General features: G+C 68.6%; 6 protein-coding genes across 6 annotated transcripts; 2 read left to right on the top strand and 4 right to left on the bottom strand.

The window, feature by feature from the left end:
- Positions 1-3,589: 3,589 nt before the first annotated feature.
- On the top strand, positions 3,590-4,866 carry CHLNCDRAFT_13183 (hypothetical protein; the record flags this gene model as incomplete). Its single annotated transcript, XM_005843149.1, has 4 exons — positions 3,590-3,775; positions 4,022-4,138; positions 4,451-4,546; positions 4,810-4,866. Coding segments are annotated over 4 exons (456 nt in total), but the record flags the coding sequence as incomplete, so codon positions are not given.
- A 1,880-nt stretch (positions 4,867-6,746) lies between these two features.
- On the top strand, positions 6,747-9,313 carry CHLNCDRAFT_141459 (hypothetical protein; the record flags this gene model as incomplete). Its single annotated transcript, XM_005843148.1, has 6 exons — positions 6,747-7,376; positions 7,520-7,624; positions 7,921-8,012; positions 8,407-8,461; positions 8,728-8,823; positions 9,149-9,313. The coding sequence occupies 6 exons, from the start codon at positions 6,747-6,749 to the stop codon at positions 9,311-9,313; spliced, it is 1,143 nt and encodes a 380-aa protein (XP_005843210.1).
- A 475-nt stretch (positions 9,314-9,788) lies between these two features.
- CHLNCDRAFT_141458 (hypothetical protein) lies at positions 9,789-11,948 on the bottom strand (the record flags this gene model as incomplete). The annotated part of the gene is made up of 5 exons (XM_005843121.1): positions 9,789-10,253; positions 10,428-10,457; positions 10,637-10,759; positions 10,919-11,512; positions 11,709-11,948. 5 exons carry the CDS (start codon positions 11,946-11,948, stop codon positions 9,789-9,791), a joined length of 1,452 nt encoding a protein of 483 aa, XP_005843183.1.
- A 1,319-nt stretch (positions 11,949-13,267) lies between these two features.
- On the bottom strand, positions 13,268-14,096 carry CHLNCDRAFT_28356 (hypothetical protein; the record flags this gene model as incomplete). The annotated part of the gene is made up of 3 exons (XM_005843120.1): positions 13,268-13,409; positions 13,654-13,715; positions 13,950-14,096. 3 exons carry the CDS (start codon positions 14,094-14,096, stop codon positions 13,268-13,270), a joined length of 351 nt encoding a protein of 116 aa, XP_005843182.1.
- Positions 14,097-14,369: 273 nt separating this feature from the next.
- CHLNCDRAFT_141456 (hypothetical protein) lies at positions 14,370-14,905 on the bottom strand (the record flags this gene model as incomplete). Its single annotated transcript, XM_005843119.1, has 2 exons — positions 14,370-14,513; positions 14,786-14,905. The coding sequence occupies 2 exons, from the start codon at positions 14,903-14,905 to the stop codon at positions 14,370-14,372; spliced, it is 264 nt and encodes an 87-aa protein (XP_005843181.1).
- A 1,559-nt stretch (positions 14,906-16,464) lies between these two features.
- CHLNCDRAFT_141455 (hypothetical protein) lies at positions 16,465-18,483 on the bottom strand (the record flags this gene model as incomplete). Its single annotated transcript, XM_005843118.1, has 6 exons — positions 16,465-16,588; positions 16,805-16,877; positions 17,240-17,328; positions 17,922-18,012; positions 18,249-18,323; positions 18,459-18,483. The coding sequence occupies 6 exons, from the start codon at positions 18,481-18,483 to the stop codon at positions 16,465-16,467; spliced, it is 477 nt and encodes a 158-aa protein (XP_005843180.1).
- Positions 18,484-22,058: the final 3,575 nt, after the last annotated feature.

Below are 22,058 nucleotides of genomic sequence, written 5' to 3'. Positions count from 1 at the left end.
CGGCACCCCTGCCTGCTTCCAGCTGCTGCCGGCCGGCATGCCGCTGTCGGCCCCGCCTACCACTTGCCTGCCACCCACCCTGAACTGCTGCAGCCGACCCGTCGTCCCCGGTGGTGCTGGACTGGAGCAACGTGTCTGGGCTGATCAACGTGTATGAGGACTCCACGCTGGTGCTGGAGGGGATCATTTCGGAGAGTGAGTGTGGGGCTGGCGTGTTTCCAGCTTTCTCGGACTTGCAGCAGCTGGGGCAGTGGCTGGGGGATGTCTGCAGGGGCAATTAGAGTGGCAGCGGGGGGCTGGTTGGTGGCAGGCGGCAGGAGGCAGGCGCAGAGCAGGGCGACAGACAACGGTTGCATGGCGGGGCGCCTCACATCCTGCGCTGGCGCTTGCCTGTGCCCCATCCCTGCGGCGCTCGGCTGCAGATGTGGGCGACGGGGAGGAGGCGATTGCAAACCGCACGGTGCGGGTGCAGGTGGTGGGGTCGCCCCTGTGGCCTACAGTGACTGGCGCCGACGGCCACCAGGTGGGCACCCGCCCGCGCCGGGAAGCAGCAAGCAGCGCCGGCGCCGACCGCCCCGTACGGCAGAGGCTGCGGAGGAGAGCGGCGGTGGCAGCAGCTGTGCAGCGTCCGGCATGTGGCTGCACAGGCAGCAGCGTGACTGCCCGGGAGGCTGTGGCGGTGGCGGCGGCTGGCGGCTGGAGGGGCGGCGCCAGCAGCCCGGCCCCCGCTGGCCCTCACCCTACCACATTGCCGCACCCTGGGACTCCTTATGTACCTTATCCTGTACCTTCTCTCCTGCAGGTACTGTTCCTGGACAGCTACCTGGTGGTGCCGGACCCCAACCTGTTCCAGCAGGTGCGATCACGGTACCGCTGGTACTGCCCGGAATGGCCGACACAACTCGCCCATGCCCACGCGCCGCCCTGCCCAGGCTCGCCCGTTCTCTTGCTGCGCCGCCCGGCAGCCTGGCCAGGGCTCTGGGCCCCACCACACACACATCCACGCACACGCACAGAACTCTCTCTCTCTCTCCCTCTCTGTCTCACACACACACACACACACACACACACTCTCTCTCTCTCCAGCCAGCCCCACACCGCCCTCCAGTGACGCCGCTGCCTCCGCTGCCTGCTCGTCCCGCGCCCGCCCCGCCCCTGCAGGCCTCCTCGGTGCTCCAGAACGTGTCGGCGCCGGCGCCCAGCAACGGCGGCGGCGGCTGGGGCGTGATGTACGAGAACCTAACCGTCGTCACGCCCGCCCTGGCCATGGTCGACCTCATGCAGCTGCCGGGTGGGTGTCGGGGGGCTAGGGTTGGGGTGTGGTGTGGGTGTGGTGCGCGGGCCTGATTTGTGGGTGTGTGGGGACAGGGTTGGGGTGTGCGGGCATCGTGTGTTTGTTGTGTTGACCTGATTTGTGGGTGTGTGGGGACGGGTAGTGTGTGGTGTGTGTGGCCATGTGCGCCTCAAGACAGCTGCAGGGCGGGTGGCTCGGTTTTGCGCTTGCCGGCGCAGCGGGCAGCCGTGCGCGCTCGCTCCCGCCCGCCCATCAGAAGCGGCCGGTAACCCACGGATTGCTCTTGCTCCGCTGACTGGCTCTCGCCGTGCGCCGTCGCAGGGCTGGGCATGGGCGGCGGCTTGAGCTACACCGCCGGCAAGGCACTCTACTCTCTCGTCAACACCACGGCAGACACGGCGCCGCCCCCCGAGCCGGCGCCTGACACCGGATCTTCCGGACTGGGGGCCGGCGCGATCGCCGGCATCGCGGTTGGTGCCGCGCTGGGCGCCGCCGCCGCGCTGGCGGCGTGCGTGGTGTGGCGGCGGCGCCGCGCCGCAGCCAGGGTGGCCGACCCCGGCAAGGGCGGCGGCCGCGGCGGCGCCAGCGGGGGCAAGGGAGACTCCTTTGGCGGCAACACCAGCTCCTTTGCTTTTGCCGTCAAGCCCTCGGCGGCGGCGGCGCTGGCGGCGGCCGGGGCCGGAGCGGCGGCAGGCGCAGCGGCAGGTGACGTGGCGCTGCAAGTCGAAGGCAGCAGTGACGACGCCTCCAGCCTGCACGACGCAACCGCCAGCGCCGGCAGCGCCGGCGGCGGCGGCGGCGCCAAGCCCGCCTTTGCGCGGCAGGTGTCTGACGGCAGCAGCCCCGGCACAGCGCACAGCGTGCTGCCGGGCGGGCGCAACCCTTTCCACAGGTGCGGCGGCTGTGCCGCCTGCTTGCGGTGCTGCCGGCTGGTGCTTCGCTGCTGCCTCCCCCGCCGCTGCTGCTGCTGCTGCTGCTGCCCTGCACCGAGTATCAGTGCTGCCCCGCCAGCCTGCCGGCCTCCCCGCCTGCTGCCTGCATGCCTGCCTGCTCGCCTCTCAGTCTCCCAACCTGCCACCCGCCTCGCTGCAGCAACACCACGCGGCCCAGCGGCCAGGGAGAGGGAGACAGCGACGACGCTTTCCTGTCCTTCATACGGACCAAGGTGCGGCGGGGGCTCCCGCAACGGATGGAGACCGGCATCGCGGCCTGCCGAGCAGGCCGCCCTGCTGCGCCCTGCTGCGCCCCGCTGTGCCCCCGGGACGCCGTGCTCCCCGCCTGTGCCCGCTCCAGCAGCCAGCGGGATGCCCTGCGCTCCACCTGCCACACCCAGGCACAAACGCACGCTGTCGCCACACCCCGCTTCGTGTTCCCCTCACGAGCCCCCTCTCACCACACCCCCTGCCCCGCCCCTCCTCCCTCGCCGCAGCTGCAGCTGCCGGGGGATCCGCCCGCCGCCTCACCCCCGCCCTCCTTCCCGCCGTCCCGCCAGACGTCGCTGACGCCGTCGGCCCGCCGCTCCGCGCTTTCCTCCTCGGACAGCGCCCTCTGGGACATCCCCTTTGAGCAGCTGCACCTGCAGGGGAAGATCGGAGAGGGAGCCTTTGGGCGGGTGCGTGCGCTGCTTGCTGGGTGCCGCCGGCTTGGCTGGTGCCGCACACAAGCTGTGGCGTGCCGGGCGCTGCCCGCAGCCCTGCACACCTGCGGCTGAGCGCCGCCGCGCTGCCGGCACGGCGCCTGCAGCCAGCCAACGCCCAGCTTGGCTCGGAGAGCGGCAGCCGCACGCTGCTCAAGGCAGTCGTGTCGATGTGTTTGCTGTTGCCCACACCAGAGGCACAGCGCCGCGCATGCCGGCAGGCTCACCCGGCTGCTCCTGCCGACACCACCCCTCCGGCCCCGTGCAGGTGTACATGGGCGAGTGGCACGCCACGCCGGTGGCCGTCAAGCTGCTGCTGCCGCAGGCCCAGCTGCAGGACACGGGGTCGATAGCGGAGGCGCTGGCGAAGCCCAGCCCCGTGCTGACGCGGCTGCAGGAGGTACGCGCGCCTGGCTGCCGCCGCCCGCCTGCCTGGCCGCCTGCCTGCCTGCCTGGCCGCGTGGCTGCCGCTGCCAGCACCGCTCCTGCATCGCCTCTGTTTAATATGTCACTGGGCTGGCGTGGCGCTTGGTGCACGGCGCGCTCCCAGCTGGCCGGCCAACCGGCCGCAGGCGGCCCACCCCGCGCCGCCCCTCTCACCCTGCGCCACGCTTCCCACCCTGCGCCACGCCTGGGCCCCCTGCCACGCCCTCCTCCCGCAGGAGGCGGACCTCATGTTTTCGCTGCGCCATCCCAACTGCGTGCAACTGATGGGCACGTGCCTGGCGCCGCCCTGCCTGGTCACCGAGTACTGCCAGCGGGGCAGCCTGGCCGACTGCCTGCGGGAGGCGAGGAGGCACCGCGACGCCGCCGACTGCCTGACCTGGCACCGCCGCCTGCTCATGGTGCGCGGCGCGGGCGCTGCCGCGGCCCCGCCCCGCCGCTGCCCCTACAGCCGCGCAGCTGGCTTGCTGGCGTGCTGGCGAGGGTTGCGGGAGCCTGGCGGCCGTCGGCTGCAAAGCCGGGTTCCGAACCCTTAGCCGCTGCAGCACACACATGGAGTATACTCCATCAGCCGGAGGCGCTCACCAGGCCGCACATCGCCTGCCCGATTACCTGAATGCTATTAAACCCTAACCCTGAACCCGCAGGCGCTGGATGCGGCCAAGGGCATGCTGTACCTTCACTCCTACCAGCCCCCCATCGTGCACCGCGACCTCAAGTCGCCCAACCTGCTGGTGGACAAGGACTGGAACGTCAAGGTGTGTGTGTGTGTGTGTGTGTGTGTGTGTGTGTGTGTGTATGTGTGTGTGTGCGTTTGTGTGTGCGCGTCGCGTGGGAGCGTGGAGGCGTGGGAAGCCGGCTGAGAGCCTGTGCGCAGGCGTGTTGAGTCAATGGGGCATGGTGCCGCCTAGCCGCATCGCCTCCCTCGCCCTGCCCTTCCCCGCTCCCCGGCCCGCCGCCGGCCTGGGGCGACCAATACCACGCGCCACTGCCACCGCTGCGCTCCTCCTGCATCCCGTGCCTGCCACCCACACCACCCTCACACACCCCCACACCCCCACACCCACCCTCGCCAGGTGGCCGACTTCAACCTGAGCAAGATCCTGGGCGAGGACCACAGCACCAGCCAGGAGGTGACCAACCCGCGCTGGCTGGCGCCAGAGGTGCTGCAGGTGAGGCGCCCCCCCCCCCCCCCACCCCCCACCACCACCAGGCGTTGTGGTGGTGGCGGTGGTGGTGGTAAGGGTTTAGGGTGGTGGGCCTGCTGCTAGGACAGCAGCGGTGGTGTGCATGCGGGGGGGTAGTTTGGGATTTTCCTGGCGCGGCTGCGCTGTTGCTGCTGAGGTGGGTGGGCTCCAGGGCACCGTTCTCCAGGCTGCTGATGCGCCCCGCCGCCCGGAAATCGCTCGCTTCTGTCAAACGCGTTGCTTCGCAGGGCGAGCTGGCCACGCCGCCGTCGGACGTGTTTGGGTTTGGGGTGGTGCTCTGGGAGCTGCTCACCTTCCAGCTGCCCTGGTGCCAGAGCGCGGTGCCCTTCAACCCCTGGCAGGTGCGAGGGGGCGGCGGCATCCCTCACCTTTGGGGAGGAGCAAAGGGAGGGGCTGCCGCGCCTGCCATGCCTGCGGCAGGGGGCTCCTGGCAGGCTGGCAGCCTGTCACAGCCTCCCTGGCCCCTTCTCACTCGCCGCCCGCCCGGTGGTGACCGCCCCCATCCCCCGAAAATGCCCGCAGCTGGCGCGCATGGTGCTGGGCGGCGCGCGGCTGCCGGTGCCGCCGCCCGAGCTGCTGCCGGGGCCGGACGCGCTGCCGCCCGCCGTGCTGCAGCAGTATGTGTGGCTGATGGAGCGGTGCTGGGAGGCCAGCCCCGCAGACCGGCCCACCTTTGCCGCCATTGCTGCGCAGCTCAGGTGCGGTTTCGCAGGTTATGGCGGGAGGCTGCAGCGGCGCCGGCCGGGTAGCGCGGCGGCGGCCCTTCTTGACATGGAGGCCTCGCCGGCCGGCTGTGGTAGCGGCTGTGCCCACTGCTGACCCGCTTTTCTACTGCCATCGGCCTGCAGGGATATGGTGCAGCGGCTGCCGCTGCAGGGCGGGTGACGCGCGCCGGGATGCGGGGAGTGCGCTTGTGACTCCGCTGCCGCAGCGTGCCACAGCTTTGCTGCTGCCCGCCCTGCCAAACTTGAAACCAACGGTCTGGTATGATTTTTGCATCATTACTGTACGCATGTGCACCGGGGTCCCCCCAGTGCCACCCACTTGCAGCAATTTTACTTTCCCAACCTAATTTACTCTCGTTGACATGTAAAACATTGAGCACAGTGTGTAGCAGCGGGCAAGGAAAGGAGCGGAAGGGGCCAGCAAGGCAGATGGAAGCAGGACGGGGGAACGCCAGGCAAGGAGGGCAGGTGGCGGCAAGCGGCCAGGAGCAGCGCAAGGAGACCGGGGCGGAAGCATGGGCAGGTGGCAGGTGGTCAGAGGGATCCATGCCACAGGCTGGGCTAAGGGTCAGCTGCAGTGCCCGTGCTTGCCGTCAGTTCATGCGGCGCCGCAGCTGGCGCAGGTACGAGACCAGCAGCCCCTCCTGGATCTCCTCTATCACTTCCGCCATGCCGTTGCGGAACGGCCGCGTGTCCAGCACCGCCCGGCTGCTCGCGTTCAGCTTCTTGTGCGGCAGCACGTTTTCAGGCGGCAGCTGGGCCAGGTAGTAGCGCATGCGCTTGAGCAGCGGGCCCCGCGGGGGCATGGCGCCGGGTTTAGGCCTCGCTGGCGGCTGGGCGTTATGGGCGCGGCGGGCGGCGGGCGCCTGCGGGGAGAAGGGGCGGCGGGGGCGGCGGGGGGTGAGGGTAAGGATGGCGGCCGGCGGCGCGTGCGAGCACCTGCTTCGCGCATGCCGGCTAGCAGGAGCACCAGTGGTGGGCAAAGGGGCGGAGTTTGCATGAGCGTGAAAAGCGAGCTGTGCGCTACCTGATAATGCCGAATGACAGCCTAATCGGTGCACAGGCCGTACGGAGGCGCTCCCAGCGAGTGCAGAGCGGCCGATGCTCCAACCCCGACCTAAAGCCCTCGGAGGCAGTCAGGTCAAGTCTAACAGGTTGGCGGAAAGCCCAGGGCCTCACAAAACGTGAAATGATGTGGAGATGGGCGCAAAAATCGCGGTGGAAAGTTTGCGCGCGAAGAGAGGCTGAGAGAGCAGCCAGCAGGCCCCAAAAGCCTCCTCTTGTCATAATTGCGAGTCGTATAATTTGGCTTAACCACAGTCAAGCCACCAAGCCCCAGCTCTGCGGCACACAGTCTGGGCATCAGTCCGGCATCTCCGGCCCCAGCCCTCGAGACCCGTTGAATTTTGCTGGAGGTACCTGAAATAGCTCAGCCATCAATGGGCGCCGGGCAGCGCAACTGCCCGCTGGGCGTCGAAAGCGCCGAGGAGGAGGGCGCGGTCTTGGAGGGCCAGGGGGCGCCCTCGACGGGGCCTGCGAAGATTATCGAGCGCGTGGAGGGGGCCATCGACGCCCCGGAGTGCGCCGCCGCGCCTTCAACAACCATGCCGGCAGTTGGCGCCTGCGCCGCCGCCGCGGGCGACGGCTCCCAGGACAAGGAGGCCAGCCAATCCATCGGGGCCAGCCAGGAGGCGCAGCGCGTGAACGCTGCAGAGGAGCAGGGCGTGGGCGCCACTGGCGACGAGGGCGGCGCGGAGCAGGAGGCCACAGCGGGAGGCGCTGCTCCGCTGGAGCAGCCGCCAGGAGCCGACTCGCCAGCAGGGGACAGCGTGCAGGCGCAGGCGGCACAGGAGGAACAGGAGGAGAAGAGTGGGGAGAAGGCAGCGCTGGAGGCTGCAGCAGCTGCGGGAGCAGAGGAGCAGGGGGGCGGCCCCGCCGAGGGCACCAAGGCACACAGCGATCCCACCGCCGCCGCCGATTGGGTGGCAGCGACAGGACACAACCCGGCTGCCGGGGAGGCAGCTGCGGCGCAGGCCAGCCCTGCTCGCAGCGAGGGCAGCGCCAAACGGGTGCGACGCGCGGTTTGGCTGGGTCCCTGCTGCAGCGGCAGCGGCATGCACGCATGCATGCAACAAAGGTTTGCCCTGGCCCACCCCTGCACCCCGAAACGCAGCCGCCTGACTGCCAGCCTGCACTCCCTCGCGTACTGCAGGCGCCGCCGCGGCCCGTTGCCGCCGCCTCCCACTCCTCCCTCGCCTCTGTCGCCAGCAGCCTGCGCCTCACCTTCTCCGCGCCGCCTAAGTGCCTGGAGGGACGGGTGGGTGGAGGGCGCAGTATGGGAGGGGCTGGCCTGCGGTGGTGGCAAGTGTCTCGGCCCGCGACAAGCAGCCCGCCGGCCTTCCGCCGCCGCTGCTTCGCCCGCCTGCCAGCCCCACTCGCCGCCCCACATGCTTCCAAGCCCACACGCACACGCATGCGCTGCACCCCGAATCCCCGCCGCTCCCTGCCTCCCAGCCCACCATTGCCATGCCCCCACCCACCCTCTTTCCCCCCCGCTTCCCATCTCCCTCCGTGAAACATTCCCTCCTCCTCCTCCCTGCCCCCTCCCTGCAGCCCCGCACCGCCATGCGCTCCAACTACTCCCACTCCCAGCAGCGCGTGAGGCAGATACTGCGGGACAACGACACCCTGGTGAAGCGGCTGGGGTGAGGCGGGGCGCGGGGGCGTGGGGCGTGGGGCGTGGGGCTGGGCCTGGGCTGGGGCTGGGCTGGGCTGGGGCTGGGGCTGAGCTGGGCTGGGGCGTGGGCATGGGGCTAGGGCGTCTGGGGCGTGCGCTGCAGCAAGCCAGTGGGCTGCAGGAAACCACCAGCTGCTGAAGCGGGTGCGCTTGGGGCTTGGTGTGGCTGGCGGGGAGTGTGGCCGGAAGCGTGGCGGGGGCTGGGGCTTGTGGTGGCGTGATGGAAGGAAGGCCATGGGCCGAGGCAGCACGCACCGAGACCCTGTGCCGCCCGCATGCGCCACCTTGTCTCCTGCAAAGTGTGTTTTAACCTGCCTTGCCCTGCCTCCCTGCCTGCCTGTGCCCCTCCCCCACCCCTGCAGGGAGATCGCCTACCAGCGGCCCGAGTTCGAGAAGGGGCAGGCGCGGCTGGACAGGGTGGGTGGGCGGGCGCTGCAGGGGCTGTGGCTGGGGCTGCGGCTGTGGTTGGCTGGTCTGCACTGGCCCCTGAGCCCGCTCAGGCCCGCCCAGCCGCCCGCCTGTGCCGGCTCGCCTGACTGCACCTGCCGGCCACCTGCCGTCCAGCCAGCCTGCCAGCCTGCCTGCTCGCCTCCCTGAACCACAAGCACTCCGAGCCCGCCTGCCTCCCGCCACCACCCGCCTGCCTCCCGCCCTGCCCTGCCTTGCCCTGCCCTGCCCCGCAGTTCCGCGCCAACGTGGCGGCCTCCTCTGTGGCCCGGCGCCGCGCCGAGGCCGCCGCCACCATGAAGCAGAACCTGCGCATCTACCGCCGCCTGCAGGTGCGTTGCAGGGGCCGCCGTGCCTCCCGCGTCACAGCCGCCCCGTCCCGACAGGCCGCATGAGCAGGCCTGGGCCAGGTAGTGGGGACAGGGGAGCGGCCCACGGCCGGGGGGCACACGGCCATGGCAGGCAGGCACGGCCTTGGCAGCCGCGCAGCCGAGGCCACGCTTGGCGGCGCTGGCTGGCGCCTGCCGGCAAGGGGCGCTGCTGCCAACCACCACCTACACGCCTGGCACCCCACCCTACCTCCCACAACACCACGTATGCACACACGCACGCCGCGCCGACCGGAGCACAGCACGCCCCCGCCCCGTGCCGCCGCAGGACGTCAAGCCCAGCCCCGAGGTGCAGCGTGGGCGGCACGAGCGAGACTTTGAGGCGCACCAGGCGATGCTGGGGCGGCTGGCGGCGCTGCGATGCCGCGGCGGCCGCCACGACTGCGGCGACTGGTCGGACGGCGGCGAGGCGGGTGGCGGCAGGCAGGGCTGAGCCACGTGAGGCGTGGGCAATGCGGCAGGATGGAGGGGAGGGCGAGGAGGAGGCGGTGGGCGGCGGAGCGGCGGATGGAGCGGCGTGAAGCAGGCGCGGGCAGCGGGGTAGAGCGGCAGGCAGCCTGAAGGAAGGAGCGGTGAGCGAACAGGGTGGCAGTCCGCCAGGCAGAATCGGGTGGAGGGGAGGAGCATCCGGCAGCGCGCAGGGTAGGCAGCCGCAGCCTGAGGTGGCGGCTGAGCAGCCGCGCAGCTTCTTTGCCTTGCTGGAGCTTGGTTGCTTGTTGAAGGTTGCTTGTATTGCTGTCACAGACGTTACGTACAGTATTGTGCTTAAAATGCAAGTTCAATGCCAGTCATCACAGAAAAAGCAGGGAAACAGCCACAGGTGCGAGTCGTGGCCTTTCACACCCGGCCAGCATCCCTGTCCTCAACCGCCGCCAAGCCAACCCTCTGCCTCCTCCTCACCCGCCGCCTCAGAGGCTGGCAACAGGCGCCTCAGCGGCTGGCAATAGCTGCTGCGGAAGCTGCCCCCTCAGCTCCTGGCTCATCTCCTCTGCCTGTGCCCAGAGCTGCTGCCACGTTGCCAGCTGCGGCAAACCTGCCTGGAAGGCGGCAATGCTGCTGCTGCTGACTGGCTCGCAGGGCTGTTGCGTGGCTGCCGCAGCCACCACGCCAGCAAAGTCCGCGGGTGTGGCTACTGATAGATCTCTAACGCTGATGAAAGCAGGCTCCCCAGCTGCTCGGCTGTTAGCTGGCAGTCCCCGCTGGCGCCGCCACTCCCGCCTGGCAGGGCCCTTGGTTGGCACCAGGCGCGGCAGCAATCCCAGCTGCTCCAGGAACAGCAGGCGGGCCGTAAGTTTCTGTGCTGACATGCCTGCCACATAGCTGGCCCAGCTGTCAATCACCTGGGCGGCAGTGAGCTGCCCTGGCGCATACCGCTGCAGCGCCAGCAGGTTGGCCAGCAGGGCAGGATTCGGCCAATCTAATTCTAGCACTTTAGCACAATTTCTGGAGACGGCATGCGGGTCTGCCACGCCACACAGCCGCATCACCGCCAGATTCCGCCGCCATAGAGAGGGTGGCACGGGAAGCAGCCCTGGGGCGGCATTAACCATCTCGCACGCCGCATCCCTGCCAAACTCCTGCAACGGCGGTTTCGAACAAATAGCCAGCAATGGTTTAACACTGCAGACGGCAATAAGGAGGCAGTAGGCTGGCAAGCAATCTGCCATAAGCTCCCTAAGCATCGTGGCTGCAGCCGCCACGTTGGCATGCCACACGATGCATCAGCAGCCTATCTCACCACAGCAAGCGCCTGTACTCGCTCGCGGAAGGTGTCCACACTGCAGTTAGCCCCGCGAGGCTGCCGCCGCAGAACCTTGAGCCACAGCTGGCGGTCGCCGCCCAGCTCCTGCTGCAGCGCTGCCTCCAGCTCCGCTAGGTGCTCAGGAGGCCGAGTGAATAGGGACCACCCATGGGTGTGCAGGCTTGCTGCCAGTTGCTGCTTGCTGAACCCAAGCTGAAGCAGGTGGTTGATTGTATTCTGGAGACGCTCGCCAGTACACTTCAACAGTTCCGCTGCGGTGGAGTGCTTCGTCAGCACCTCCCCAAGCAGCTGCTCGCCACTGGCAGGCTTGCCCGCCGTGCTACCGGCAGCCAGCAGCGCTGCCAGCACCACTATGGCCGGCTCAAAGCTGGGTGAACCGGCTGCTGCCTGCTGCGTTTCAAAACAGCGCGCTGCTGCTGCCGCCGTCATGCCCAGCTGCCCCGTCAGCTGGCCAAACAGCAGTAGTGGCCGCTTCTCGGGTGGCCGACTGAACAGCTCAGGACAGCGCTGCAGCAGCTGCGCCATTTGCTGCAGCTCGATCCCCAGACTGCGCAAGTATGCTGCTACAGCTAGACCGTGGTCGATCACACCCTGTTGCCGTGGAGCATGCAGAGCAGCCACCGCCCGAGCCAGCGCCGCCATGTCGGCGACGGCGCACTGCGCAGCCAGCGGCTCCAGCTTGGCTGCCAGGCCGGGATCCACAGGCACCATCTTGCCCCTCCGCTTCACCATCTCGGGCTCGATGCTGCCATCGCTGCCACTGCTGCTGCCACTGCTGCTGTTGTTGCCACCGTGCGATACGACAGGCCGCCATTGGCTGCGGAAATGTGGCAGGCTATGCTCCGCTGCCTCCTGGCTGTCGGGGGTCTGCTGCACACAGGGCAGTCCGTCCGGGAAAGTGAAGCGTGCGATGCCAGAGCGAGGAGTGCGCCTGTCTGCTGTAGCAGGCTGAAGGGGCACTGATGGGGGCAGCACCAGTAAGCTCCGCAACGGGTCCCAAAGCCGCCCAGGGCAGGCTTCCCCCCAATGCCCTCGCTCCTTTCCAGAAATTGGCGTCTCAACTCACCTCTACCCCAGGCACACTGACAAAAGATTGAAGCTGCCAGCTTGGGGCTGGTGCGCCTGTGCAGCGGCGACGACCTCCCGCCGCCGCTCCCGCCGCTGGCCACTCGTCTGCCAGGGCGCCGCTGCAGCTGGCAGCCCCGCTATTGCTGGGCGCATCGGCGCTGCAGCTGTTCAGCAGCGCTGCCGACAGGGAGCGTGCAGCAGCGGAGGAGCCCAGGCGCCGAGACATCGCCAGCGCCATGGCGGCGAAGAGGGCCCGCGAATCGCTTGCTATGCTGCCTGAAAGTGCAGCTGCTGTCAATCAAACAGCATGCAAGCTCGTGAGCGCCGCACAGGGCCGACTGTGGCAGGGTTGTTTGCCGCCGTTCGTCGCTGCCTGCTGGCTCCACCCTCCTATCTTTGTAACATGGGTGCCTTGGACAAGGCAGCAGTTCTGGAGCGGAGGAAGGGCAGGGCAGTACACCGGCGGCCGGCAGGCACAGCGCCGCCGCTGCTTTCCGCTCGTGTCAAGGGTACTGAGCACGTGAAGCCACAGTTTCAGGGTTTGTGTGTGCAATTGCAGTTGCATGCAATGCAATGTCGATGCATCGACCAAGCATAAGGAGCAGCAGACAGCGAGGGAAGGCTCCAGGGGCTGCCAGGAACGGGCGGCGCACTTCGGGGGCAGGCATGGCGCAGCTCTCAGAGCTCCTCGCCTGAACGAAGAACACAGCCCTGAAAAAGGTGAGCGGTGCAGGCTCGGCTGCCTGCCGCTCACCCGCCCAACACATGCCCCGCTGCACGGCCGGCTGCCGTCAGCTGGCGCCGCTGCCGCCGTCGCCACCGCTGCTGCTGCTGCTGCCGCCACCGCTGCTGTTGCCTCCGCCGCCGGCGCCGCCGGCGGTACCGCCTGTGCTTCCCGCATTCAGCTGCGCCATGCGCTGCTCGAACTTGGCCTCTGCGTCCTGCAGCCAGGGCCAGTCCGGCTTCTCGGGCGGCCCAGTCTGCCCGTTGTGCTTGGCGATGCTGGTGAGGGCGAGGCCGATGAAGGTGCCGCCGCAGCAGAGGCCCAGGATGGCCAGCGACAGCTTATCGCCCACCCGGAAGCCCATCTGGCTGCGGACGGGGCTGCTGCTGACACTGCCGCTGTTGCTGCCACTGCCGCGGTTCTGTTACGGCACTGCTGCCAGGAGTAGAGCCTCAAAGACCGCGGCCAGCTGCCAGGAGGCTAGCGCCCCAGGCTGGGGTGCCCCTGCGGCTGCCGGAAGAGGGTGCTGCCCCTGCTGCTGCTGCTGCTGCTGCTGCTGCCTGCTGCTCAGAACACGCGTGCCGCCAGCGAGAGCACCTGCAGGTGAGGCGGCCACACGCGGCGAGCAAACAATCGAGAAGCCACTTGCCGCCAGCACGATTGCTTGAACAGCAGGCAGGCAGGCAGGCAGGCAGGCAGGTGGGCAGGGCCTGGGCATCTGGCGTGGGTCCTTCTCACGATGGGGACACACACCCCGTCACCCAGACCACCACACACACCCCAAAACAGGCCGCCGCCACAAACACTCCACCACAGGCCGAAGCCGCCCACCATCACCACCACCCACAGCCTCTCCCCACCTTCATCATCTGCCGCGCCCGCAGCTCGTGAGTGACGAAGCCCAGCACCCGCGTGCCGATGGGGAGGCCCTTGGGGTTGACCAGCACGCACGAGTTGCGGTCAAACTTGATGACGCTGCGGGGCGGTACGGGCGGGCGGTACAGGCGGGCGGTACAGGCGGGCGGCACAGGCAGGAGGTTCAGCAGGCGGTTGAGACCAGGGGGAGAGGGAAGAGAGCTCAACGCCGATGACGGCGGGCGGTGGAAGTGAGTGTAGTGTGGCATGCGGCTCAGCTCGGCCCAGCCTGCGGCGCGTCTGCTGCGCTGCGTTGGGACGCCCTCAAGCGAGACAAGCTGCCGCAACCCAGCCATGCCCGCACCTGCCGTCCTTCCGCTGCACCTCCTTCTTCGTCTCCACAATCACCGCCTTGACCACCTGGCCCTGCGGCCATGGCAAGCAGCACGGGGGAGGGGTCGGCACGCCGATGGAAGGCGCCTGGGCACGGCGGGGCATGCGGCGGCGGCGGCGGCGAGGGCACAAGACGTGCGCAGGGCCCTGCCCAGGGCTGCTGCCTGGCCGCGTCCCCGTGCATCAGTGTTCCTCGGGCGTTACAGGCCGGCCAGGGGGTGCCCAAGAGGCCAACAGCGGCATGCCGTGCACCCCCCTCCGGCGCACCTGCGTGACCTTGCCCCTGATCGCTTTCTTCACGGAGCAGGTGATGACGTCGCCGATGGAGGCGTAGCGGCCCCGCGTCTTGATGCACTCGACCTCCTTGGCGCCGCTGTTGTCTGTCACAACCAGCCGCGAGCCGTCTATTATCATCTTGCAGAGGCCCACAGCTGGCCGCCGCGAGCCCTCTTGAACCCGGTTTTGGGCGAGGTGGCGGCGCCAGGCGGGCGCCGCGCAGCCATCCTCCTTGTCCCAAGGGGGGCCCTCCTCTTCACCTCCACCTCTCTATCGTGTTTACACAACTGGCAGCACAGCGACAGAACAGCACATAGCAGCGCTGCCAGGTTTGCGCCCGCCGCCACGGTGCCCCAACAGCCGCCGAATCGCCGCCGCCTGCCCTGCGCGCTCTGCTGCTTGACCTGGGCCTCACGCCTGCGGCATCTTGCGGCGCAGGTCTGCCGCGATGCAGTCGTCGTCCCAGGAGGCGGTGTTGCGCCAGGAGGGGCGGCCCGTCATGCGGTGCAGGTAGGCCTTGAGGTTGCCGTACCCCTCACCGCAAAAGTCCCACCCCTGCATAAGGCAAGCAGAGGCGTGCGAGGCAGAGCACGGCAAAGAATGGCAGCCAAGGTCGGCAGAATGGCTGGACCGCACACGCGCACGCAAGAGCGCGAGGCGGGAGCGGCGACAGGCGCAAATTGGGCCGAGCAGCAGGCAGGCCGCCTGGCTCAGCGTCAGCCACCTGCTGCGCTGCAGGGGCCATAGCCCGCCAAGCCAGCCGGGCCGACCCCGGGCCTGCCTGGCCCATGGGCCTGGCCAGGCCAGCCACCCACCGGCCGGCGCACCTTGAGCAGGGAGCAGCCCCGGCGGGCAAGGTAGAGGCGGGGCGCCAGGGCGCAGTCATACGCGCACACCTCCCTGCCGCCCACATAGGGGCTCTCATTTGGCAGGGCATCCTCAGCCATCTGCAGTGGTGGGGGGGGCACGACGTGGAGGGGAAGTTACGTTGGGGTAGGCAGCAGCTTGGAAGGGTCCTGCCTTGGCATGGGGAGCGAATGGGGGGTTGAAAAGCGCAGCTGCAGTGTGGAGCATACGTGGCAGGCCCGGAGCAAAGCTGTGGGCAGGCGGCGGGGCCCGGCTACGGCTGCCTTTGCTGCCGCTGAGCTGGGGCCGTGACCGTGTCGCGGGTGCTGCGCGCGCCCCGCCGCCGCACTGAGGAGCAGGCATGGCCCAGCAGCAACGGCAGTCCTGGCCACGCGGGCGGCTGGTGGGCTCCTGAGCTGCATGTGATACAGCGCCGCCTCGCTGCTCAAACCCGATACAGAAAGTGGCGGGCGCCTGCCTCCTCTCCCGCGCATGTGATGTACATCCAGGCGGCCAGCTCTGGCCTGCTGCCCGCGCACACACCCGCAGCCCGTGGCACAGCCCGTCGGCAGCGGCTCACCGGTGCCGCCCTTGTGCAAGCCCACCCCAGCTGGCTGGGCAGTGGCAGGGTCGCCTGTGCACACGCCGCACACATGCATGCGGAAAGCCTCAACCATGGCCGCGACACAGGAGAAGGCTGGAGAGGGCGGCTGGGGCCCTCACTGGTGGCAGCACCGCTATTCTATTTGGTGAATGCTGGCGCAGAGGGATGCAGGCAGCGCTGCAGTGCGCCATCACTCTGCGGCATCACCAACCAAACGCAATAGTTGTGCTGCCTGCACTGAGGGCACCGGCTGCGCCGCGGCTGCCGCCACCCGCGTTTCCAGCTTCCATGGAGGGTTGTGTGGGCTGGCGGGTGCCAGGCCTACGGCCCGAGGTGCTGCCTGCCACGCATGCAGGGCATGCATGCTGTCGTCGCATGCAACAGTGTAGCAGCTGCTCCCCCGATCCGCCGCCAAGCGCTGCGCCTGCGGTCGGCGGTAGCGGCCGCATGCGCCGCCGCTGGGCGCTGGACCGGCTGCAGACGCGGCACGTGCTGCCAATCACGCTGCCGAGCAGATGAGGGTGCATGAATCTGTGCACCCTCGGCACTTTGAAGTGTCCTGGGTGGGAGGGCTGAGACACCCATCTTCCGCAGTGCTTCCGCCCAGGCCCGGCCTGGGGGCCCCGGTGCTGGTTGAGCTGCACCGCGGCAAGCCCTGTGGCGCAGGCAGCAGCTGCCCACTGCAATGGCGGCCCAGTCCGGAAGGGCGCAGCACGGCTGCAGGCAGCCTGCCCCCTGCTGAAGCAGTTCCGGAAAGGCCAATGCCATCACGCGACGGCAGCCGCGTGTGCCGCGCCAGCAGCGTCCCGAAGAGGCCAGCCGGCGACTGCTGTGCTGACCCAGCTGCTGCGCTGGCTGGCCAGCAGGCAGCATGACCCGCCAGGCAAGCCGCACACTTATGAGGAGCCCTGCCCGCGGACGTGGCGAGGCGCAGGGAGAGGGCACCTGGTGTGGGCTCCAACCCAGCACTGCTGGCAGCGGCTGTTGAGCAGGAGCAGCGGTGGCGGCGGCAGCGGCAGCAGCAGCACGTGGCAGCAACCAAGAGGGATTTACTATTCACGGCAGCAAGGCGGGGCTCGCCTGCAGCTGTTCCTCCAGCTCCCGCCGCGCCGCCGCCTCCTCCTGGCTGCCGGCCTCGGCGCCCAGGTAGGCCAGGAACTTGGGCCACAGCTGCGGCGCCCTGCACACCGGGGCGCGGCGGCGGGAGGAATGGTGCAATGCAGTCGCCTTACTTTGTAGCAGGCGACTTGGGAGGGGCATCAGGGCTTGTCTCAGCTCATCCCCAGCCCCGCCCAGACCAGCCCAAACCGGTGCAGAAGCTTCGATTAGCAGGCTCAGCGGGCACAGCAGGCACAGCGGGCACAGCAGGCACAGCGGACACAGCGGGCAGGCTCACGGCTGCGGACAGTCGCCCAGCTTGCGCAGCGAGCGCTTGCCGTCACCGCCGCCGTACTTGTCCTCCAGAAAATCTGCGGTACAGCAGGCGGTACCATGAGGCGGTACATGCGGTGCAGCAGCCCCCACCCTGGCAGCACTCGCACACGCCTCACACCATCACCTACAACACACTCAGGGCACACCACATCTGGGTGGGCCCCAGAGCCGGCCAGCGGCTGCCCGCCGGCCGCAGCCGCTGGCCTGGCCACCCCCCAACGCCCACTCCATCCCGACACATACCACCATCACAAACACACACACACACACAGCAGCGGCAGCGGCAGCGGCAGCAGGCGCACCCGAGATGGCATCACACACACGCAGAAGCAGCAGCGGCAGCAGCAGGCGGCGTCGGCAGCAGACGCAGCAGGCGCAGCACCCCCGGCAGGCGCACCCGAGATGGCGTCTGAGTCGTGCAGCAGCTGCCCGCTGGCACAGTCCCTGAGGATCGGCAGGGTACCCTCAGGGTTGGTCTCCGTCACCCTGCGGGAGCGGGAGGGGAGGCGGCAGAACGGGAGCTGCAGGGAGGCGGACCGGAGGAGCTGTGATGATGCTGTGATGTGTAGGGGCCTCCCAGGACTCGGAGTCCTGGTGGGAGCCAGGCGAGCGGGCCAGCAGGAGGGGCTAGAGAGCGCGCCAGCCGGCCGGCCCGCGTGGGTTTCGCCGCCGGCAGGCCCCGCTTTGTGTCGGGTAGCTTGCGTTTGAAGGGCGGGACCCCCAGCCCCGCTTCGAGCCGTTCTGTCCAGCCCCCTCAGCGGAGCCTCAACTTCCACATCTCCGACTAAGACTAGGAGGAGGTGGCGCCGCAGAGGAGCCAGGGCAGGACGGCTCGACGCGGGAGCTGGGGGAACACAGCTCGCCGGCAGCAGCAGCAAGGGCCGCGCCGCCTGGAAGCAGCGCCGCACACCCGCCAGGCCCGGCCCTCCCTCCAGGCCCGGCCCAGGGCCACCCCACCCCACACGGCCAGCCCTGGCCTGCGCACACAACCCTCACCACGCCGCACGGCGCCGTCATCACCAGCAATGATGGTGCTGTACACCTGGCCAGCTCCCGCCCCCACCCCAGGCGCCACCCACCAGTCTGGCTTGCGCGCCACATCCACAAAGTCGACCGTGTAGGGCAGCTCCCGCTCCTCCAGCAGCAGCAGCACGCGGTGGGAGAAGGGGCCTGCGCGGTGGCGCCGGCAACCTTGTTAACAGCCAACAATCTAAACAAAGAGCTGGCGGCGGCGGGTGCAAGGGGCGGATCTCCAGCCATCTTGCTTCTCCACCCCACTCCAATCCGCATAAGTGCAGACGCGTGCGTGGTGCACCAGCTGGTGGCAGGCTGCAGGGGTGTCCGAGGCTGGCTGGCAGGCAGGTGGCGGCAGGCGGCGGCGGCAGGCGAGCGGCAGCCGGCCCCACATGCGCCCAGCTGGCCCTCGTGGCCCTCGGGGCCGCCCTTGGGGTGCCCCAGCACGTGAACCTCGAACTCCGGCCCTGCGGCAGCCATGGCCAGCCAAGGAAAGAGCAGATGGGATTGAGAGAAGAGGAGGGCAGGGTGAGAAGGGAGCTTCTGCACAACGGGGGCAGGCGGCGGCAGGCGCTCGCAGCCGCCGCGGCCGCCCGGCTCACCCTGGGAGCCGCCGCCTGTCGCCATGGCCGCCTGGGCGCTGTGCTGGGCCGCCTGGGGCGCCTTGGAGGGGGCTGGGAGCTGCTGGGTGGGTAGGGAGTGGGGTACTGCCTCTGGAGGTGTCGGAGGAGACGAAGAGGGGCAGGCAGAGGCCGATGTTGGCTCAAGAGAGCAATGGGACAACGATTGAGTGAAAGATGGCCTGGTGTGTGCCTAGTCATGAGCCTGCTTCTTTCCACCCTGCACGATGCTCTGCCATGGATTGCCCCTCTATAGTTAGGAATGCCGTATTTGATGGCAGGCTGCTGTGTGCTTCGCTTGGTACGACAGCGGCCGCCTGCCGAGGTGTGCAGAGATGTGGGCAGACCAGGAGGCACTGGGCGCCAGGGCTGGCAGGCAAGCACCTGTGCGCCGCCAGGCCGCGGCCCTGTCCCTGCCTGTCTGCCAAGCTGCGTTTAGCCTGCCTGCCTGCCTTCCCTGCAGCCCCGCTGATCCAAGGGAGCCCGAGGCGGCGGCGGCTGATGCAGAGCTGCGCGCTCGAGGCGGCTACGTGCCGCCGGTGCCGCTGATGGGGCAGGCCGAGAGGCGGGGCTTGCTGAGCAGCCTGTCCCTCGCCGCTGCGTCAATTGCACCTGAACGTCTCATCCGATCGAGCGCTCCAGTGCAACACTTGCTCGTGCTGCAATTGCTGCCGCTGCTACTGGTGTTGCTGACAGGACAGCGGGCATCATGACACCCGACATGCTGGCTTCAGAGGCCGAGGCGGGGACGGGTCGAGGCGGCGGCGAGCTGGGCGGGAGCGGTGCTGCGGGCGGCGTGGCGGCCGAGGCGGCGGGCGAGGGTGTGGGCCGTGAGGCTGGCGGTGTAGCTGCTGGCAGCCCACGGCCCCCAGGGCTGCTGCTGGCGTGGCAGCCTCTGCAGCCAGGCAGCAGCGCGCTTGCTGTCGCTGCCGTGCTCTTCTCCTCTCACCTGCGGACCAAGTGAAGTCGCCCCGCCACGCCGCCCTGGCCCACCCTGCAGGCAGCCCGGGTTGAGGCCAGGGCCTGACTATTACGGCGGATGTGGCCGAGAAGCCGCACCCAGGCACAGGTCCGCTGCTGCAGCTGCTGCTGCTCGCCGCCACGGCGCCGCCCTTCGCAGGCCAGCTGCATGCATTGCCGAGCAGCCTGCCAGTGGATACCGGGTTCTGTCGCCTTGAGAGAGCATGCTGCCACAGGCGTGCCGCCTAAGGAGGCCTCTCGGCTGTGCCCTTGTGCCGCCCGCATGTGCCGTGCAGGCAGCAGTCGCATCGGCGCCCTGCCCGGCGCCCCCGAACTATGTCGACCCGCACGCAGAGGCCGAGCTGGCAGCGGCGGGCCTGCCGGACATCTGAGGGGCACAGGGGTACGGCAAGCATGGAGCAGCGTGCCATTCGCTGGCGGCGGGGCGGCGGGCGGCCGGGCGGGCATCTCCATGGCACGGCCCTCCCAACGCACATTGCCGCTCTGCGACGTTTCGTTGCTTCCACATACCCATTTAATCTCGCCTGCGCTTGTATGAAGCTGGGTGCAGGTCGCTGGGTGCATGGGGGCAAGGCGCAACCCCCGCCACAAACGGCGGGGTGGCGTGCAGCGCTTGCATTCTTTCGCTTCGCTTCCTCCTCCCCCAGGACAGTGATCTCCAGGGCATCAGAGACGTCGCAAGCGCAAGGGCGAGGGTACCATGACGCAGCTTGCAACCGCGCGAGCAGCTGCGCTCCCCGCCACCTTGCGCAGCGCAGCGGCTCGCCCCCGGCGTGCATGCGTCACTATCAGCGCCGTGCACTCCCTGACCAGCGCTGGGCAGGTGGGGCGCCCCGCCAAGCCCGCCGCCGCGAGGCCAGCCTGCTGCCCCCGCCCTAGACTGAGCCATTGCGTGGCAACACTGTGCCCGTACCCCGCACCCTGTTGCTCAGCTCGCATCATGTTCTGGTTCGCAGACCGAATGGAAGCCGCTGGGCAGGGCCAAGTGGCAGGAGTTGCTGAGGTGCGGGGGGGGGGTGCTTTGCTTGACTCGACGTGCCGAGTCGTTCACTCCCAGGCCTCATGCCCTCATGCCTGGTCGCTTACCCCACCCTGGCCTCCTGCTGCAGCTGCCAGAGCATGGATGGAGAGACGGCAGCATGCGGCGCAGCCAGCACGCCCCCGTCGCCGCCGCCAGGGCCGGCGGCCGCCAGCGGCGCCGGCGGCGAGGGCGGTGAGGCCAGATGGATTGGGGAGCAGCTGCCAGACGGCAGCATCATGTTTTGGGACCTGCCCTCGTGCTGCGGCCACATGCACGAGCAGCCCGACGGCACCGTGCTGTTCAATTTTTGATACGGTTTTGGCCCGGCTTCTCCGGCCGCCCGCCAGCTTTTTCCTCTCAGCGGCGGCGGGCTGCCACGGACCCAGCCCTTCACTTCAGATGCAGGCTCCGCGAGTAGCTGCAGCGGGTGCTTATGTGCCCACCCCATGATACCACGGCCTGCACCATTCTTGCGGGCCCCTCACTTTTGCACCCAATCCTGGATACCGTGAATTCATTCCTCTACTACGTTGCTTGCTAATATTGACCAACCCCACCAACCTCCCCCGCTAATACTCGCTGCCTTAGTGTACTGCGCGCAACCCCTTGTACGTATGCGCTGACCTCTTAATTCATTGCGCTGCCAGGCATTGCATTGTTTGCGCCCTGTGTGCATGCGTCCCCCGCTGTGGCCAATAGATCGCCCCAGTCCCCTCTGTAGTGTCCTTTCATTCCTTGCGGTTCATTCCCTGATTCACTCGTTTGAATAAGTGGCCCCTCCCCGGCTCTCTCGTCCACCAGCATGCATGGGCTGAGGAGCCTCATGTGTAAACGTTCACCATGGCTGCATGCTTTCTCTAGAACTGCCAGCTTCGGGCGCGGTGGGCTGGCCAGGTGCAGGGTAAACGCACACCCCGCCTGGCGCGACCGCGCCAGGCGGCGGCTGCCAGCGCTGGGGCGGGGCGGCGCTGACGGGATGCCGCCCGCCCGTGCTCTTTGGCAAGTAAAACCTGCTGGATACCTGGGTCCGGCGCTGCAGCGCGCCTGGCACTGTATCCTGCAACTCCCAAGAGCTCGGGCAAGCAGGCCTTATGCAACGCCAGGTAGGCCTCCCGGTAAGGATGTGCCCCATGATGGGCATGATGGCCCCCCACCTGGAGGGTCATTGGGGACATCATCCTCAATCATGCATCATTCTCCCTCCCGTTTGTTCTGTTGGCATCCCAGCAACCGTAATACGCTTTTCCAACGAACTCAACCCCCATGAGCACACATGAGCATGGTGCCCAGTCCGGCAGCAAGGCTCTAGGTCCAACGCCGCTATTGAGCGGTGCAGCTAACCAAGCTAAGCAGCTGAAGTCGCGCTTCAACTCGTGGGAAAGGTTTTGTGAAGCACATCCACAGGCGCGCGTCGCCATCGCCGTTCAGTCAGGCTACTCCCACGAGATCAAGTTCTTTTGCCATTCCATCGTGTTCTGGGAGGAGTTCAAGGACTTCTTCACTGAGCGGTGCGCCGCCGCCGGCAGCCGCTCCGAGCGGTCGCGGCTGAAGGGCGAGCTGGGCAAAGCAGGCATTGATTT

This window comes from Chlorella variabilis, assembly GCF_000147415.1.
Source record: "Chlorella variabilis unplaced genomic scaffold CHLNCscaffold_34, whole genome shotgun sequence".
Classification (NCBI taxonomy): Eukaryota; Viridiplantae; Chlorophyta; class Trebouxiophyceae; order Chlorellales; family Chlorellaceae; genus Chlorella; species Chlorella variabilis.
This window is presented reverse-complemented; position numbering and strand designations above follow the sequence as displayed.